Source organism: Drosophila navojoa, chromosome 3, assembly GCF_054131105.1.
Source record: "Drosophila navojoa isolate 15081-1374.11 chromosome 3, UAZ_NAV_1.0, whole genome shotgun sequence".
In the NCBI taxonomy this organism is placed as follows: Eukaryota; Metazoa; Arthropoda; class Insecta; order Diptera; family Drosophilidae; genus Drosophila; species Drosophila navojoa.
The window spans coordinates 18,208,543-18,226,823 of record NC_142891.1 but is presented as its reverse complement, the minus strand read 5'-3'; the positions used below and the strand labels follow the sequence as shown (position 1 = coordinate 18,226,823).

At 48.3% G+C, this 18,281-nt stretch overlaps 3 protein-coding genes across 4 annotated transcripts; 1 reads left to right on the top strand and 2 right to left on the bottom strand.

Moving 5' to 3' along the window:
- Nucleotides 1-243: 243 nt before the first annotated feature.
- LOC115563504 (V-type proton ATPase catalytic subunit A) lies at nucleotides 244-3,223 on the bottom strand. Of its 2 annotated transcripts, none has more exons than XM_030386575.2 (5): nucleotides 3,103-3,223; nucleotides 2,584-2,681; nucleotides 1,803-2,500; nucleotides 765-1,742; nucleotides 244-695 (listed from the first exon to the last, which is right to left on the bottom strand). In XM_030386575.2, exons 2-5 carry the CDS (start codon nucleotides 2,657-2,659, stop codon nucleotides 603-605), a joined length of 1,845 nt encoding a protein of 614 aa, XP_030242435.1. In that variant the 5' UTR covers nucleotides 2,660-2,681; nucleotides 3,103-3,223; the 3' UTR covers nucleotides 244-602. The 2 variants fall into 2 exon arrangements, with proteins under 2 accessions (XP_030242435.1, XP_030242434.1); XM_030386574.2 differs by having other exon boundaries at nucleotides 2,584-2,704; nucleotides 3,103-3,222.
- A 411-nt stretch (nucleotides 3,224-3,634) lies between these two features.
- Nucleotides 3,635-11,879, top strand: mTor (serine/threonine-protein kinase Tor). The gene is made up of 5 exons (XM_030386579.2): nucleotides 3,635-4,188; nucleotides 4,261-4,478; nucleotides 4,550-5,116; nucleotides 5,256-5,992; nucleotides 6,050-11,879. The coding sequence occupies exons 1-5, from the start codon at nucleotides 3,963-3,965 to the stop codon at nucleotides 11,691-11,693; spliced, it is 7,392 nt and encodes a 2,463-aa protein (XP_030242439.1). The 5' UTR covers nucleotides 3,635-3,962; the 3' UTR covers nucleotides 11,694-11,879.
- Ube4B (Ubiquitination factor E4B) lies at nucleotides 11,830-18,251 on the bottom strand. The gene is made up of 9 exons (XM_030386591.2): nucleotides 17,822-18,251; nucleotides 16,461-16,686; nucleotides 14,915-16,390; nucleotides 14,270-14,841; nucleotides 13,787-14,183; nucleotides 13,615-13,727; nucleotides 13,227-13,551; nucleotides 12,826-13,168; nucleotides 11,830-12,749 (listed from the first exon to the last, which is right to left on the bottom strand). Exons 2-9 carry the CDS (start codon nucleotides 16,614-16,616, stop codon nucleotides 12,481-12,483), a joined length of 3,651 nt encoding a protein of 1,216 aa, XP_030242451.1. The 5' UTR covers nucleotides 16,617-16,686; nucleotides 17,822-18,251; the 3' UTR covers nucleotides 11,830-12,480.
- Between the last annotated feature and the right edge of the window lie 30 nt (nucleotides 18,252-18,281).

Genomic DNA, 18,281 nt, shown 5'->3' with positions numbered 1-18,281 from the left:
TTACGTAGAGAACACAGTTAGATAACTTTACGAATTTGTTTTTACTAACAATAAATAGCAGTGAATTATAATTATGTAGGTATACATATATCAACATAGATAATTTAATAAATATATATATTATATTTTTAAATATATATATGTATATGTGTGTATATGTATATGTATGTTATTTATATGGCTGGTTTAAGTGGACAACATGCTTTCCGTTTTCCGTTTTCCTTTTTATAGTTTTATATATTATTTTGCGCTATCGGCTAATTATTGTTCGTCTTTCCTAACTCTTTCTTTCTTGTCATCTTCGTCGTCGTGTACATTGTTCATTGTTTCTTGGGTGTGCGAATCAAGTGAAACTCTACTCCTACCTGACGCAACCTTTTCTAAACTGTTTAACTTAATAATTAAATTGAATTCAAATATCTTATTACGCATTATGTATATATGACTAGCTTGATGGGGGAATTCGAATAATAAACCTAAACTTTGGTTGCTTATTTCGTTTGGTTTTTCTTTCGGCATTTTTCCTTTTTGGTATTTTGCTTTTCTTTTTGGTTTTGTTTGCCTTGTTTATGCTGCGCAAGTACACAGTCGCCTTAGAGCGATTAGTCCTCCAAATTCCTGAAGGCCTGCTGCAGATCCTCATACAGCTGATCGTAGTCTGCCTTAATCTTTTGCTCACCATCCTTCACAGGATCCTTGAGATAGTGAAAGAGAGAAATTTCTTAGTTTAGACTCCTATCTCTCAATCAATTTGAAATGCTCACCTTGAATTTCATTGAAGACAACTGATACATAATGCCACCCATTGACTCCCTGATCGTGTTCCATGTAATCTTATTGTCCGATTGGGCGGTCGACTCAACTGCATGACGCGCCGTCTCGTAAAATGCCAGAATATTTCTCAACATGCCGACAGTTTTATAGAAGGGACACACTCGATCGTACGGCGAGTAAGAGTTCTGTTGCAAGAAATCGTCCTTCAGCAGCTTGGCCACCTCCAGAGTAACCTTATCGGTCTCGGCCAGCGATGCTTTGCCCACCAACTGCACGATCTCAGACAGATCTTCCTCCTCCTGCAGAATCTCCTTGACCTTAGTACGCAACGGCACGAATTCGGGGAAGTTTTTGTCGTAGTACTCGTCCAGAGCTCGCATATATTTGGAATAGGAAATGAGCCAGTTGATGGAAGGGAAATGTTTGCGTTGAGCCAGCTTCTTGTCGAGACCCCAGAACACCTGTACAATACCCAAAGTAGCTGAAGTCACGGGATCGGAGAAATCACCACCAGGGGGTGAGACAGCGCCGACAATGGACACGGAGCCCTCACGTTCGGGATTACCCAAGCACTTGACGCGTCCAGCGCGTTCATAGAACGTGGCCAAGCGAGCGCCCAAATACGCCGGATAGCCCGAGTCGGCAGGCATCTCAGCTAGACGGCCAGATATTTCTCGCAAGGCCTCGGCCCAACGGGAGGTGGAGTCGGCCATCATGGCCACATTGTAGCCCATATCACGGAAATATTCGGAAAGCGTGATGCCAGTGTAGATGGAAGCCTCACGAGCAGCCACGGGCATGTTGGAGGTGTTGGCCACCAGAGCTGTGCGCTTCATGATGGACTCTGTGACGCCGTCAATTTCGCAAGTCAGTTCCGGGAAGTCGCGCAATACCTCAGACATCTCATTGCCTCGCTCGCCGCAGCCGACGTAGATGATGACATCGGAGTTGGAGTACTTGGACAAGGCCTGTGAATTCCATAAATGTGATTGGGGAATCTAAACTCTGGTCAATCTCTTTTAACATACCTGTGAGATGACAGTCTTGCCGCAGCCGAAGGCACCAGGGATGGCTGTGGTGCCGCCCTGGACGCAGGGGAACAGCGAATCGAGTACACGCTGGCCAGTGAATAGGGGATGATTGGCCGGCAGCTTCTCGGTGCAGGGGCGCGGCTGGCGCACAGGCCACACCTGCAACATTGTATGTTTTGTGATCTCACCATCGAATTCCGTCTCCAGCACAACGTCCTCCAGATTGTAGTTGCCCGCTGGTGCAATATAGCGTACTGTACCCTTGGCACGCGGCGCCACTATCATGCGCTGCTTGACCAATGTGTTCTCGTGCACGACGCCGTACAAGTCTCCGCCCGTGATGTGGGAGCCAACGCGTACATTCAAGGGATTGAACTCCCACATTTCGCTACGCGACAAGGCGGGCGTGTTCACACCCTTGGGTATATATATGGAGCTGGTCATGATTCCAATGTCCCGCAGCGGACGCTGAATACCATCAAAGATGCTGCCCATGATGCCAGGGCCCAGCTCCACGGACAAGGGCTTACCCGTTCGCAGCACCGGATCACCGACAGTGACACCTGAGGTTTCCTCGTACACCTGAATGGTGGCCATGTCGCCCTCCAGGCGAATGATTTCGCCAACCAGCTCATAGTAGCCTACACGTACCAACTCGTACATAGCAGAGCCCGACATACATTCTGCCGTAACGACTAAAGGAGTGGGTGGGGAGTAGAAAATAATATAGATGTAGATAGGGCGGGTCAGCAGGTGAAGGACAAAGGTGACGTCTTACCCGGACCAGAGACAGCGTACACGCGACCGTATTCGGACTCGCGGTCCTCGTCTTTGAATTTCCTCAGGTTAGACATGTTTGAGGTGAGTTCGGTTCAACTGCAACGGTCGAAATTCGTTCGCTAATCGTCCATACAAAAAAACAATAGCAAAAGTATTTTTTTATTTTATTTTCTTTTTTCATTATAAACAAACACACATTTTGCACGCTTGTTTTTGTGACAGAAATGATGAGAGGAAAAAAAAACTAGATGGCGCTGCTGTGGGCAGTTGCCAAGCAGCCCCCAGTGAAAGCTTCAAACCCCCGCAGCAGCAGCAGTAGCCAACGATCGATTTTTCCACACAAAATTTCACATTTGCCACCCACAGTTAACATGAGCAGTTTTCATTTTGTAATTTAACTGTAATTATTATCACTACGTAAAGCCTTGCATATTTCTAGGCTCTTTAAAGTATTCATTACTCCCTTTTTTAACGGCAGTTCATAAATTTAGTTAGTTGGAAAATCGCTTTTACTCACATTTGTTTTAGCTCTTATGAAAATTCTCAGCAGACTGAGTTTCTATTTTAATCTAGATTGGCAGCGCCTCAAGTTTTCCAATACATTAGGAAAATTCTGATCGACTATATCATATAAATGTTAATCGATAGTCGATACTTATGGTCAGCACTGGCACAGAATGCTAGAATAATTCAAAATCAAAATTTATGCATCTAAAATTGATTTATATTACCTTAATTTGTATATAATTAAATTAAGTACTTGAAGAGCAACACTATATGTATATTTTAGCTAATTGAATTATTTAGCTGTATTGAACAAATTGTTCAAATTCAATTGTAATTTTGAGGTAAATGAACCGTTTTTATATATACAATCAAGGACTTTATGAACTTTAAGCTATTATAGGCTAAATACGTTTATAATATAGTTTAATATTTTTATAAATGAATCGCGCGACGTAACGCATTTTTCATACGTGTAGAAACACCCTAAATATGAACTGCTATCGAAGCTGCGAACTATCGATATATAGATATATATCGGACATTTGGAGCTAGTTAAACAGTCATTCACATCTCTACTACCTTCTCGGCTGCAAAACAAACTTCTCGCGAAAACAGGGGGTCAAGTGGATTTCAGAACGAGATATATGTTTAAAAGTACATCCATAAAGATTGTCGCACTACAACGCATAACACAAACATGTGAAAGTGTCGAACGCAAACTATACAATATTGCGTGACGTGCCCAGACAGATTCAGACTCCGGGCAAACAAATTATAACCTCAAAGTCTCGACTGGACGTGGGTGCACCTGCTTGAGTATTGCAGGCGCTTGGGGAATTCCCCAGACCCTAGAAACTATTGAACGTAAACATGTCAACATCTTCGATTGTGCAGCAGTTCGTCAACGGGCTGAAGTCCCGCAACCGCAATGTTCAAAACAAGGCGGCGCAGGATCTATTCCTGTATGTCAAAACCGAACTGCGCGAAATGTCGCAGGAGGAGTTGGTGCAGTTCTTCGATGACTTCGACCATCATATTTTTAACATGGTCAATGCAGCGGATATCAATGAAAAAAAGGGTGGTGCCCTGGCCATGAGTGAGTAAATAAATCCTGTGAAATATTATGAGCTATGGCCTCAGTTCATGCTCTCTTCTTTTTTTTTTTCAGAGTGCCTCATAAGTGGTGATGCTTTGATAACTCGCAAAGGCATCTCACCTTACCTCAATCGTTTACGCGATCTGCTGCTTATCAACGATGTCTCAGTGATGGAAATTGCGGCTCGCTCGCTGGTGAAGCTGGCCAATATGCCAGGGTCAAAGGGCGCCGAATCATTCGATTTTGATATAAAGAAGGCATTTGAAATGCTTAGTGGCGATCGACAGGAGGTGCGTAGCGATTAACATATATATAATTATTGTAATAATAATTTAATTGAATATTCCTTTGTTTTTTACAGTATCGCCGTCACGCGGCTGTTTTCATTTTACGTGAGCTGGCTATTGCGTTGCCCACGTATTTTTATCAGCAAATTCTAACGTTTTTCGATCACATTTTCAATGCCATCTTTGACCCGAAGCCAGCGATACGTGAATCTGCAGGTGAGGCTCTGCGCGCCGCACTCATCGTAACTGTACAACGTGAGAGTACAAAGCAATCGAGTGAGCCGCAATGGTATAAGATCTGCTACGAAGAGGCCAGCAGCAGCTTTAACACCGATGTCCTGCCGGGCAAGGAGCAAAAGGGCATGACTCGCGACGATCGCATACACGGCGGTCTCATTGTCTTCAATGAGCTATTTCGCTGCGCTAATGCGAACTGGGAACGTCGATATACAACACTCAAGAAGCTGTTTCCCAAGACGCATCACAATAAGTTCCTGGACACGAGCAGCTCCTCATCAGTTGGCAGCCAACTGACCACCATTGTGCCACGCCTCAAGGTGCCTTTCGTCGACAAGCTGGGTAGCACCCAGATGCAAATGGATAGCGAGCAGCACAATGGTATTGGCAACAAATTGACCAGTGTAAGAAGAAGAATCCTTTCATATTAATCAAGTTGCAAGTAATCGATTGAAGAGGTGTTTTTTCGTTATAAATCAATTTTTATTTAAAGTTTAAACCCATTGTGCGCCAGATAGTTAATTATTAATTTTACGCTTGCAGCACAACGTCTTGGACTCGGCCTACGCCAGTGAGATTCTTAAGAAACACTTTAAAACCATCTGCGACAATGTGTTGGAGCAGCGTTCATCAAAGTCGCCATATGTGCAACAGGGACTGCTTCAGATCCTGCCTCGTTTGGCTGCTTTTAATCGTGAGGTGTTCGTGGCACAATACTTGGAGACCTGCGTTGCTCACTTGATGGCCATATTGCGCGGCAAGGAAAAGGACCGCAATGTGGCCTACATAACCATTGGGTACATCGCCGTCGCTGTCGAGAGCGACATTGAGAAGCATCTGAAGAGCATTATGGCTAGCATTAAACAGGCGCTGCCAGCAAAGGATTTGGCCAGCAAACGCAAGTCGCCTGTGGATGCGGCGGTGTTCGCTTGCATCACGCTGCTGGCCCATGCAGTGAAATCGCAGATCGCAGACGATGTACGCGAAATCCTCGAGCAAATGTTTCACACGGGTCTCTCGCCAGCGCTGACCGTTTGTCTGCGCGAGTTGGCCGAAAATGTGCCCCAGCTGAAGGCGGCCATCACGAATGGCCTGATCGTTGTGCTCTTCCAGGTGCTGATGAACAAGTCGGCGACCATACCATATGCCACAATGCCGCCGATTACAATTGATGCCTCGCTGATGCTGCAGACTGTCGATACAGCCACAATTGTGCTGGCGCTCCGTACACTGGGCACCTTCAATTTCGAGGAGCAGAATATGCTGGACTTTGTGCAACGGTGAGTGGCTCATTGAGTGCTTGATGGTGTGTATTAATTGAGATCATTCTGTTTTAGCTGCGCTGACTACTTCATAGTGCATGAGCAGCAGGAAATTCGCCTGGAAGCGGTGCAAACGTGCACGCGCCTGCTCAAGCTCGCCGTACAGTCATCGGAGAGTATGGAGAACTCGAAGACGTTAAGTGACACAGTTTCGCATGTGATTGAGCGGCTGCTGTCTGTGGCCATCACTGACATGGATTACAATGTACGCATACGCATTCTTCGCTCGCTGGATGAGACTTTCGATGCTAAGCTGGCCCAGCCGGAATCGTTGAATGCGCTGTTCATAACACTGCACGATGAAATCTTTGAGATACGTGAACTTGCCATGGTAACCATTGGGCGGCTGTCCTCCATGAATCCGGCTTATGTGATGCCCAAGCTGCGCACCACCATGATTGAGCTGCTCACGGACTTGAAGTACTCGGGCATGAGTCGCAATAAGGAGCAAAGCGCACGTATGCTGGATCATCTAGTCATTAGCACGCCGCGTCTTATATCAACCTATATGAATCCGATTCTGAAGGCGCTAGTGCCCAAGCTGCATGAGCCGGAATCGAATCCTGGTGTGGTGCTCAATGTACTGCGTACCATCGGAGATCTGGCCGAGGTCAATGGCGGCTCCAATGAAATGGAGCTGTGGGCAGATGATCTGCTTTCCATACTGCTCGAGATGCTGGGCGATGCGGGCAGTCCGGACAAGCGTGGCGTTGCGCTTTGGACGCTGGGGCAACTGATAAGCGCCACAGGCCGTGTGGTCACCCCCTATCACAAATATCCGGTGTTGATTGATATCCTGATCAACTTCCTGAAGACCGAGCAGCGTCGCTCCATACGCCGCGAAACGATACGTGTGCTGGGCTTGCTTGGAGCCATGGATCCGTACAAGCACAAGATGAACAAGGGCCTGATCGATAGCCAAAAGGATAACGTGCTGATTGCCTACTCGGACGGCAAGACGGACGAGAGCCAGGACATTTCCACGGCCGAGCTGCTTGTGAACATGGGCAATGCTCTTGATGAATATTATCCGGCGGTGGCTATTGCCGCACTAATGCGCATTCTGCGCGATCCCACGCTGAGCACACGCCACACCAGCGTCGTCCAGGCCGTCACCTTCATCTTCCACACGCTGGGCATCAAGTGTGTGCCGTATTTGGCACAGGTGCTGCCCAATCTGCTGGACAATGTGCGCACCGCGGACAACAATCTGCGCGAGTTCCTCTTCCAGCAGCTGGCGATTCTGGTGGCCTTTGTCAAGCTGCACATCATTAGCTACATGGACGACATCTTTAAGCTGATCAAGGAGTTCTGGACAATCAACACGCCGCTGCACTCCACGCTCATCAACCTAATCGAACAGATTGCCGTTGCGCTGGGCTGTGAGTTCCGTGACTACTTGGCGCAGCTCATACCGCAAATTTTGCGTGTGCTGCAGCACGACAACTCCAAGGATCGAATGGTGACGCGGCGACTGCTGCAGGCGCTGCAGAAATTCGGCAGCACGCTGGGCTACTACTTGCCGCTGATTGTGCCGCCGATTGTCAAATTCTTTGACTCGCCGTATGTGCCTCAGCAGGTGTCCGTGGTGGCGATGGAGACGATTAATAGTTTGGCCGGCCAGCTGGACTTCACGGACTTCTCCTCGCGCATCATACATCCGTTGGTGCGTGTGCTGGACACGGAGCCGGAGCTGCGCGATGCGGCAATGACAACGCTGCGGTCCCTGGTCAAGCAGCTGGGCAAGAAGTATCTGGTGTTTGTGCCCATGGTGCAGCGCACCATAGATAAGCATCGCATCGACGATCCCGAGTACAGAAAGCTGCTCGACCTCATTAAATCCAATAGCACCTTGGTGGACGCCTCGGGCATCGGCGGCGATTTCGGCCAGCGCCAGGCGAAGCCCAAATACAACGAGCCCTTTGTGCTGGACAGCAACAGCAGCAGCAAGAATCTGAAGGTCTCGACGAATGCGCTGCGCACCGCCTGGCAGGTGACGCGTCGCGTCTCCAAGGACGACTGGATGGAGTGGCTCAAGCGATTGTCCATAGGTCTGCTCAAGGAGTCGCCCTCGCATGCGTTGCGCGCCTGCTGTGTGCTGGCCCAGGATTATGATACGCTGCTGCGGGATTTGTTTAATGCGGCTTTCATTTCCTGCTGGACGGAACTGTCGTCCGAGCATCGGAACGAGCTCACCCAGTCGCTCATACAGGCGCTGCAGGTCACGGACATGCCAGAGATCACCCAGACCATACTCAACCTGGCCGAGTTTATGGAGCACTGTGATCGTGCTCCCATTCCCATAGAGACGCAATTGCTGGGCACGCATGCCATGGCCTGTCGGGCGTACGCGAAGGCCTTGCGCTACAAGGAGGAAGAGTTTGTGCCGCGGCAGGAGCCGCATGTGTTCGAGTCGCTCATCCATATCAACAACAAGCTGCAGCAGCGCGAGGCAGCCGAAGGCCTCCTGACCACCTATCGCAACTCGGGCAACGAGGCCAGCGTCCATGGTCGCTGGTATGAGAAGCTGCACAACTGGGAGCAGGCATTGCATCATTACCAACTCAATCTGCGAGCGGATACCAACGATCTGGAGGCACGTCTTGGTCACATGCGCTGCCTGGAGGCCCTGGGCGACTGGTCGCAGTTGAGCAATCGCTGCAAAGAGGAATGGCCCAACTTCAGTGCGGAGGCCAAGGCACGCGCGAGTCCCTTGGCCGCCGTTGCCGCCTGGGGCCTGAAGGACTGGGAAGGCATGCAGGAATATGTGCGCTGCATACCCGTGGACACGCAAGACGGCAGCTTCTATCGTGCTGTGCTTGCGGTGCATCATGATGACTTCGAGACGGCACAGCGTCTGATTGATGAGACGCGCGATCTGCTGGACACCGAGCTGACCTCCATGGCTGGGGAGTCCTATGAGCGGGCCTACGGTGCGATGGTCTGCGTGCAAATGCTGGCCGAGCTGGAGGAGGTGATACAATACAAACTGATACCGGAACGACGGGAACCGCTCAAGGCCATGTGGTGGAAACGTCTGCAGGGCGGGCAGCGTCTGGTCGAGGACTGGCGCCGCATCATCCAGGTGCACTCGCTGGTTGTGAAGCCCCACGAGGATATACACACCTGGCTCAAGTATGCCAGCCTGTGTCGCAAGAGCGGCTCCTTGAATTTGTCGCACAAAACGCTAGTGATGCTGCTGGGCACAGATCCAGAGCTCTCGCCCGATGACCCGCTGCCGTGCAACCAGCCGCAGGTTACCTATGCCTATACCAAATATCTGGCCGCCTCCTCCAAAGAGCTGGCGTACAAGAAGCTGCACGAATTCGTCAACACGTACAGCGCCCAGTTGAACTGTGTGCCGCCGGAGGCACAGAAGCCGCAGGATCAGCGTCTGATGGCGCGCTGCTATCTGCGCCTCGCCACCTGGCAGAACAAGCTGCACGAGAACCGACCCAATCCAGAGGCAGTGCAAGGTGCCTTGGAGTGCTTCGAGAAGGCGACAGACTACGATCCCAATTGGTACAAGGCCTGGCACCTGTGGGCCTACATGAACTTCAAGGTGGTGCAGTCCCAGAAGCAGGCGCTGGAAAATCCACGCCAGCAATCGTCGGCGACCATGGGCCTGGGCCTGGACAGCGAACGTCTGATCATTCAGCAGTATGCGGTGCCGGCGGTGCAGGGCTTCTTCCGCTCCATCAGCCTCATCCGCGGGAATTCGCTGCAGGACACGCTGCGTCTGCTGACGCTGTGGTTCGATTATGGCAATCATGCCGAGGTCTATGAGGCTCTCTTCTCCGGCATGAAACTGATCGAGATCAACACCTGGCTGCAGGTGATCCCACAGCTAATTGCACGCATCGACACGCATCGCAAGCTGGTGGGTCAGCTCATCCATCAGCTGCTCATGGACATTGGCAAGAACCATCCGCAGGCGCTTGTCTATCCACTGACCGTGGCCTCCAAGTCCGCCTCGCTGGCACGCAAGACGGCCGCCTTCAAGATACTCGACTCGATGCGGAAGCATTCGCCGACGCTCGTCGAGCAGGCGGTGATGTGCAGCGAGGAGCTGATACGGGTGGCCATCCTCTGGCACGAGCAGTGGCACGAAGGCTTGGAGGAAGCCAGTCGCCTCTACTTCGGGGACCGCAATGTGAAGGGCATGTTTGAGATTCTGGAGCCATTGCATGCGATGCTGGATCGCGGACCACAGACACTCAAGGAGACCTCCTTCTCGCAGGCCTACGGCCGTGAGCTGACCGAGGCGTACGAGTGGACGCAACGCTATAAGACCTCGGCCGTGCTCATGGATTTGGATCGTGCCTGGGATATCTATTATCATGTGTTCCAGAAGATTTCGCGCCAGCTGCCGCAGCTGACATCGCTAGAACTGCCTTACGTGTCGCCCAAGCTGATGACCTGCAAGAACCTGGAGCTGGCCGTGCCTGGGTCCTATAATCCCGGCCAGGAGCTGATACGCATCAATCACATCAAGACCAATCTGCAGGTGATCACGTCCAAGCAGCGGCCGCGCAAACTCTGCATACGTGGCTCCAACGGCAAGGACTACATGTATCTGCTGAAGGGCCACGAGGATCTGAGGCAGGACGAGCGTGTGATGCAGCTCTTTTCGCTAGTCAATACGCTCCTACTCGACGATCCCGACACTTTCCGTCGTAATCTGGCCATCCAGCGCTACGCCGTTATCCCGCTAAGCACAAACTCTGGATTGATCGGCTGGGTGCCGCACTGTGATACGCTACATACGCTGATCCGCGACTATCGCGACAAGAAGAAGGTGCCGCTCAACCAGGAGCATCGCACCATGCTGAACTACGCGCCCGACTACGACCATCTGACGCTCATGCAAAAGGTCGAGGTGTTCGAGTACGCCCTGAGTCAGACCCAGGGCGATGATCTCGCCAAGCTGCTGTGGCTGAAGTCGCCCTCGTCGGAGCTGTGGTTCGAGCGGCGCAACAATTACACACGCTCATTGGCCGTCATGTCCATGGTGGGCTATATACTGGGTCTGGGTGATCGCCATCCCTCCAATTTGATGTTGGATCGCATGAGTGGTAAAATACTGCATATTGATTTTGGTGATTGCTTCGAGGTGGCCATGACACGTGAGAAGTTCCCCGAGAAGATACCCTTCCGACTGACGCGCATGCTCATAAAGGCGATGGAAGTGACGGGCATCGAGGGCACCTATCGCCGCACCTGCGAGAGTGTCATGTTGGTGCTGCGCCGCAATAAGGACTCGCTGATGGCTGTGCTGGAGGCGTTCGTCTACGATCCGCTGCTCAATTGGCGTCTGCTCGATGTGGACAAGAAGGGCAACGATACCACAACCGCCGGCGGTGCCAGCGGCGGCAGTCCCAGTAACTCCATAGAGCAGGAGTCGCTGCTGCAGGGCAACCCAGTGGCCAAATCGAAGACGTACGAAGCACAGCAGCTGCACGGCGGATACACTAACGTGGCCGATGTGACCAACAGCAAGGCCAGCATGGTCATACAGCGAGTCCACCGCAAGCTGACCGGCACAGATTTCCAAATGTCCGAAATGACCGAGCAGCAACAGGTGGAGCTGCTCATACAGCAAGCGACGAACAATGAGAACCTCTGTCAGTGCTATATTGGCTGGTGTCCCTTCTGGTAATTGACCATGTGTCCCATCCAATCAATCTCCAGGCCATGCACCCATCTGAGACTGAGCGAATAAAACAAATACATGCAGTTACGAACACAAACACACACACACACACACACAAAATGAACATAAAACTATGTATATGTATAATTTATATTAGAAATACGCTTCATTAAAACTTTATTGTAAATTCCAGTTGCAATTAAATTCCAAATTCTGTTAAGCACGAGCCAAGCTGTGGCACCTAATCAACATTTGGAGTAGTCGCAGCTCGTACCGTAGGAAAAGATTAAGAAAACAAATAACAAGCCCAATTCGATGTTCGATTGTGAAGCATCCACCAATTTTGGATTGAAATTATAAGGTTTATATATATATATTTATTATTATAATAACTGAAGTATTTGTGAACGTGAATTTTTTACAGAAACAATATTCTTTCCTAAATGAAATTATACAAAAACAATCAATTAAGCAATATACAGTATGTACTTTAAAAAAATTAAAATTATTGAATTTTTCAACATTTAAATTAATTTTGAGAAATCTTAAAATCAACAAAATAATACACCGTTTTTTTTCTAACTTGGTGGACTTTGAGAATCTTTAGAAACGACTGCGACTACCCCAAATGGAAACTGAAAATAAGTGGAAATTCTAGCTGCTGATAAATCGCGTACACATATAATAATAATAATTATAAGATAATATAAATTTGTATAGAGTTATAGGTAGACACTAAAACTGAACATTATGCTACGTATGATTGTAGATTATCGTTTAAGATCTAGTTGCCTTAGCTATTGTTTCGCTTGCCCCGCTGTTCCTTGCGCCAGGCATCGATGCGCTGTTTCAGTTCAATATTCGGAACCAGCATATCCTCAGTGAGATGCTGCCTATTGAACGGATCCGTGCAACTGTTGAGCAGATGACGTGTGATAATTGCACGATCCATAACCGTGCCAGAGGGCAGCACAACTGGATCCGACATTAATGTGTCCATCAGTGGGTCCTTAAACTCATCGGGCGCATCGGCGCACTCATCTTCAGTCTGTTGGTTGGAAACTGTAAATGGACATGGACCCAGATAATTCAAAATTCATAAAATTTAGATAAGGCTAGCGCATTTCAAAGCACTTACCATATATTTCGTGAGCCCGCTGGGTGAGCGCTTTGAACCGTTCTATCTCCACGACGGAACGAATACCAAGGCGTTTGATGCGTGAGGCTGCCTCATTGCAAATTTGCAGATCGAATGAGCGTTCGTCGGCGGCCAATGCCTGCGCGAATCTATCACAGTCCAAGTGGAGATATATATCAAAGATTTGGGCCAGCATATTGCGCGGCTCCCAGCCATATTTGGTTGGGTTCTTCACTTTCAGATCGTTGCACTTTGGCCCAGCCAATTGTTTCAAGTTAAAGTTTAGCATGGAGCTCAGGCGATCAACAAGCTCTGCGCGCATGAACGGCTCCTTGATATCGCTCTATAATAACAAACAAAATTAATATCGATTTGCTATAGTAACATCCCAAGCAACTCACGGTCAAATAATGAAATAGATCAACAGTCTCGCGAGCTAACGTTAAATAGGAACGGCATTGGCGCTCATCCGATGACAGCTGAGTGAGGCGACTCTGCTGCTGCTCGGCACTCATTCCGCCCCAGTTCTTCGTATCAGACATTAGCTGCTGTGTTAGATGTATGCGTTTAAGATTCTCGAGGCATTCGTCCAGCAAGAATGTCGTATCGTTCATCAGCATGTTGACAAACTTCACAAACTGATTGCCCTGTCGCGACTCACAGATGACAGCCTGACGATGTATGGGATTCTCCCACATGGATTTAAATAGATGGCTAATGTGGTATCTGAAAGAATGAAAGGAGGGCGCATTTTCAGTAAAGTTCTGCTATAGATCTATTCCAGCTTACCTTATAGTAAACTTATCGTAAAACTCAGTGCTTTGGCCAGTGGTCTCCACATCCACATAAAATCGCATTAGCGAGCTGACTAGCGCATTCTGTGCCAGCTCGTGGTTCCACATCTGTGAGAAAATGACCTTATTATGCATCTACTTTGAACATCTCTCTCTCATTTACTTACCGCTGTATTAACTGAATTGGCTGGCTTTAAGGAGAACACAAACATCACCTCAACCAATTTGGCAGTTACATAGGGATTCTTGATGAGATGCGAGGCGCAGACGCAGGTCAACAGCCATGTGATGATCGAATGATCGATGCCCTGCCTGATGTCCACATTGGCATGCTGCATGGCAAACAATATGAACTCGGCGATGTCATCGATGTACCACTCGGGCAGTGCGGAAAATGCGTCAGTCGGTTTTAGTTGCTGCACCGGCAGCTTCGAGATGAACGGACCCTCAATGGGACGTCCCTCGAATTGGTAAAGCATAAACTCGCACACAGTCGAATAGAACTCAGTGCAGCGCTGCAGGAGTGCGGGATCAAGGAGCGTTATCTCACTGCATGTCTTGGAGCTGTAAAAGAAAATGTGATTCAAACATAACGTTCATTAGATGGATATGAAATGGGTTTTATATATTATAATATTTGCATTCCTTACCGGTTAAGTTTGCGCAGTTGCTTTTCCCATCGATCCTTGAACTGAATGTTGCGATTGGCATAACGTGTGTTCACCCAGTGGGGCTTGGTGCGATCCAACTCGTCAATTAGTTTCTGTAGTTCCTTGATGGCGCGCACCTTTTGGCGATATCGTTGAATTGCTGGCAGATAGCCAAGATGATGAGATTGCAGGGTAAGGAACCAGCATTGCGTCTGGAAGTTCACATTCTCCGCTGGGGTTGGGAAATTCTTCGACAAAAAGTTCTTATACTCCTCCTCGCTGTAACGGATTTTCGTATCCTGCTCGATGTTAACCAACGAATTGTTGTAGTAATGGAAATTCGGATCAATGCGATCCAATTTGATCTTGACCGACAGCTGCTGCAGCACGCTCATCAGATTGATGACGAAACCATCGCGAGCGAGCAACTTTTCATCGCTGGCGAATTGCACGCGACGATCGTTGTGACGTAGAATTTGAGAAATGTACTCCAGAGTCTTGGGACGGCTGCTGGCATTGACGCACAGCGAGTGGAAAACCGTATGCATTTGAGTGCGCGTTGAGTGCAGTTCCTGCACGGAGAGAAATTCAGATAGAGAAATGATTGAATATTGGGAGGGGGAAAGGTAACATTTCAAGACATACCCAGCGTAGGCGCGCTATGGTGGTTTCCTCAAGCTTGTTTTTGGTGGTGTATTCAGCAAATTTTACGTTCTCCTCGGCAAAGAGGGAGACGGACAGAAAAGGGCCCAGGTAGCTGCACTTGACAATTTCACGTCCCGGTATCTTTGTGCATATGGGCGGTATATAGTTTGGTTGGCGGGCAACCAAATCGGCAATGGGGCGAACATTGCCCACCTTAATGACCACCAACTTGGAAAGCCAATCGATCTGCTGCGTGCTGATCTTCGAGCTGCAAATGTTGCGTTGCATGCCACTAAACAGACCACGTAGCAATTGACCGAATATTTCGTCGAAAATCTCGCGTTGCTGATACGTTTCGGCCACCAGGTCAATGAGGAAGGACTCGCTGACACGATCCATGTACATGAGCTCCAGCAAGGTTGATTGGTCCAGCTGATAGTTGAGGTTCTGCTGGATGCGATCCGTTAGAACTAGCACTGATACTCGCATAATATGTGTAAATGCCATTGTCAAGGCCTTGTGCGTGCTATCGTCCACTGCTTGGCCTACATCGTTGGCTCGGAGCCGAGCTAGCTCGGTTTGATAGTTCTGATAGCAACGCAGCAGATGTAGCATGGCATTGTGCTTGGAGGTAGTCACTATATTAAGGGGAGGAGGCACCACGCAAGTGACGCCAGCATCACTGGACGTTATCTCAGATTGGCTGGACGTCGCAGTGGCACTTGCGCCCTGATCCTCTTCGGCGGCGCTGCTGGAAGCCACGGCATTGGCCAGTATTTCCTGGACTTCGGTGTCGTCGCTTTTGATCTTTTTGGCTGAGGAGAACTCCTTATCGTCGCCATTGGCGTCGTTCACACCGGAGGCAAGCGGTGTATCACTATCCATCTTCATGCTGTCATCCACCTCATCGTTGTAGAACTTAAATGCAGTCTCAAGCAGCACACCCGATATAATCGGCTCAAATTCGAAACGTAGCTCAGGATATAGCTCCAGAAAGCTGGCAGTTTGCACACAAATGATGGAGCCACTGCCATATTCATTCCATGTGGCATTCAACAGTCTCGACAGCATCTGTTCGTTGCGCTCATCGGCGCTCTTAAGTAGTGACGAATCATTTTTGGGCACTTTTTTCTGCGGCTTGGGCTCCGAGTTATGTAGCACGGCGTTGGGCGCGCAGATGGAGTTTGCACTTGTCATCTCAACGTCATGTATGGGTGTCGATGCAACCGATTTCATTTCCACATCCGTGTCCGGCTTGTTGCCCAGGTCGGACCATGTTATGGTATCTTTGTCGCCAAATGCATTTGTTGTATCCATGCTGCTCGAGCCGGCAGACACCTCGCGCACCAAACGCGATTCACTCGGAACGTTTGCTTGAATCCGAGATGGTTTCTCGGCTGCCAGCGGAGCGACAACATTAGCAGCGCTCAGGACGCTACTACGTGCCGCCAAAGTGCGCAGCCGTCGAGCACGCATCTGCAAAGGGAAAATAGGGCAAACGTTAAGCAAGACACAAACAAAATGATACGAGCTTAAATCGACTTGCCTCTTCGGCGGATAGCTCCGTTACAACGTAATCTGTGGACGATTCATTTTGAGTCATCGGCATCTGCTCCTCCACATTTCCATCGCTGGCGCCGGGTGGCTGTGGTTGATTTTGCTGCTCATCCATTGGTTTCTGTGGTGGCTCCTCTTCCGGCATGTTGCTTGTTCAGTTGAGCACTTTGGTTGTGTGACCTGGCAGTTCCCGTATGTTTGCTTGTTGCGTAGTTCTTTTGGGTTAACGAACCAAACAATGAAACGAGCCAGAAAGAGAGACAGATAGTGAATGTGTGAGAGAGAGAGAGAGAATTATGGTGAGAGAGTGACTGGCGATTGAGTGAACTGCCACGCGCATTTAACAAATAAACAAAAGTCCAGCGGTCAACGTCAAGTTCACGAAAAGACAATGATTCGTTGTCGTTCGTCTGCGCAGCATCCAATTGCCAACGAGCAGAATTCTTTGTGATATTAAGATTAACTACGCACTAGTCCAACTCTGACCTATGGCAAAAGCCCCAAAGGAAGACAACTATATTGAATATGCAGCGGCTATTTATAGAGTCACAGAGCTAAGTCGAACGTTATCTGATTGTCGGGCAGCGCAGCAACAACGGCTGCTGCTGGTACTGCAGGTGCAGTGCACGATATCAAAACAAGTGACAGGGGTATATCGATAACAGATTGTTGCAGCAGCATATAGATTTTTGCTATTTCTTTTTAATACCCGAACGTAATTGAAATTGGTTAAATATCGGGCATATTGCGCAATTATTATTTAAAAAGGCCAAGCAACTGAATATATATGTATGTATGTATGTGTTTAGATTTTTTGACAAGGGCTTTGTTGACAAAATGACATGACAAAAGTCTATAGTATATGCAATTATTAAAATGCCTAATTAAAAAATACCTTTAAACAAAATGGTTAGTTATTATTGTGATGAGCTTGCGGTCTCAATTTGAATACAAATATATAAGAGTAGAACCATTAAAAACAGCTAACGCATACCATAACCTAACATAGTGTTTATAAATGTCATCGAATGTCTATCAGAACTCCATAAACAGGATGACAAATAATTTTTGGTGTCAAAAATCAAATTGAAGCATAAACAGTTACTAGTTTCATCAGATATATTGTACCGTTATCGATAACTATGATGAATTGTATATATGAATGCGCACATATCCCACGAATCCCACGCAGCCCACAGATTTCTGGCAAATTGTTTGTTTTCAATTCCTGGTACGACTATTTTATTTTGGGCAATAAGTGCTATCTGCGCATTTTTGGCCAGCTCGCTGAGCAACACAAAAGATATATGTACATATGTACGCCGAATATACGTACTAGCTTATGCTTACCTGTAATGGCACTTTCACCTGCCGTCACAATGAGATATTCATGAAAATTGCAAAATGCGGGCAAAGTCTATTGCATTTCGTTGGGCCACTGGCAACGTTTACCGTTTGTGCCCGTTGCTGATCGCAACGCTGCTAGGCCTTTGAGAGGGGGTGGAGGATGACGGACAGTGACACGCACAAAAATTTCTCTTTTGTTCTCGCACAATACTTTTTTGGCCCCGCGATGCCAATTCTTACAGGTTTCTATCGAATTTATCCTATTTATGGCTTAACAATCACAATGCTGTATTAGATGCCCGTGTGCTGAGATTTGAACACGTTTGCACACGGTTTTTCTTTGATTAATTCTACTTTTAATTTTTAGACACTGCGTCCGTCAAACTAGAACTAGGATTGTTGATATTGTATCGCCAACCTTAATTATCGATGCCACACAGTAGCTATCGATAGTTAATCGATA

What these genes read in the sequence shown, in the direction of transcription:
- LOC115563504 (XM_030386575.2), bottom strand. Translation starts at nt 2,659, where the DNA reads ATGTCTAACCTGAGGAAATTCAAAGACGAGGACCGCGAGTCCGAATAC. An exon ending in GCAAGACTGTCATCTCACAG is followed by an intron (nt 1,743 to 1,802) that starts GTATGTTAAAAG and finishes TGGAATTCACAG; the next exon opens with GCCTTGTCCAAGTACTCCAA. An exon ending in TGTCTTCAATGAAATTCAAG is followed by an intron (nt 696 to 764) that starts GTGAGCATTTCA and finishes CACTATCTCAAG; the next exon opens with GATCCTGTGAAGGATGGTGA.
- Ube4B (XM_030386591.2), bottom strand. Translation starts at nt 16,616, where the DNA reads ATGCCGGAAGAGGAGCCACCACAGAAACCAATGGATGAGCAGCAAAAT. An exon ending in CCATAGCGCGCCTACGCTGG is followed by an intron (nt 14,842 to 14,914) that starts GTATGTCTTGAA and finishes CTCTCCGTGCAG; the next exon opens with GAACTGCACTCAACGCGCAC. An exon ending in CAACTGCGCAAACTTAACCG is followed by an intron (nt 14,184 to 14,269) that starts GTAAGGAATGCA and finishes TTTCTTTTACAG; the next exon opens with CTCCAAGACATGCAGTGAGA.
- mTor (XM_030386579.2), top strand. Translation starts at nt 3,963, where the DNA reads ATGTCAACATCTTCGATTGTGCAGCAGTTCGTCAACGGGCTGAAGTCC. An exon ending in TTAGTGGCGATCGACAGGAG is followed by an intron (nt 4,479 to 4,549) that starts GTGCGTAGCGAT and finishes TGTTTTTTACAG; the next exon opens with TATCGCCGTCACGCGGCTGT. An exon ending in ATGCTGGACTTTGTGCAACG is followed by an intron (nt 5,993 to 6,049) that starts GTGAGTGGCTCA and finishes ATTCTGTTTTAG; the next exon opens with CTGCGCTGACTACTTCATAG.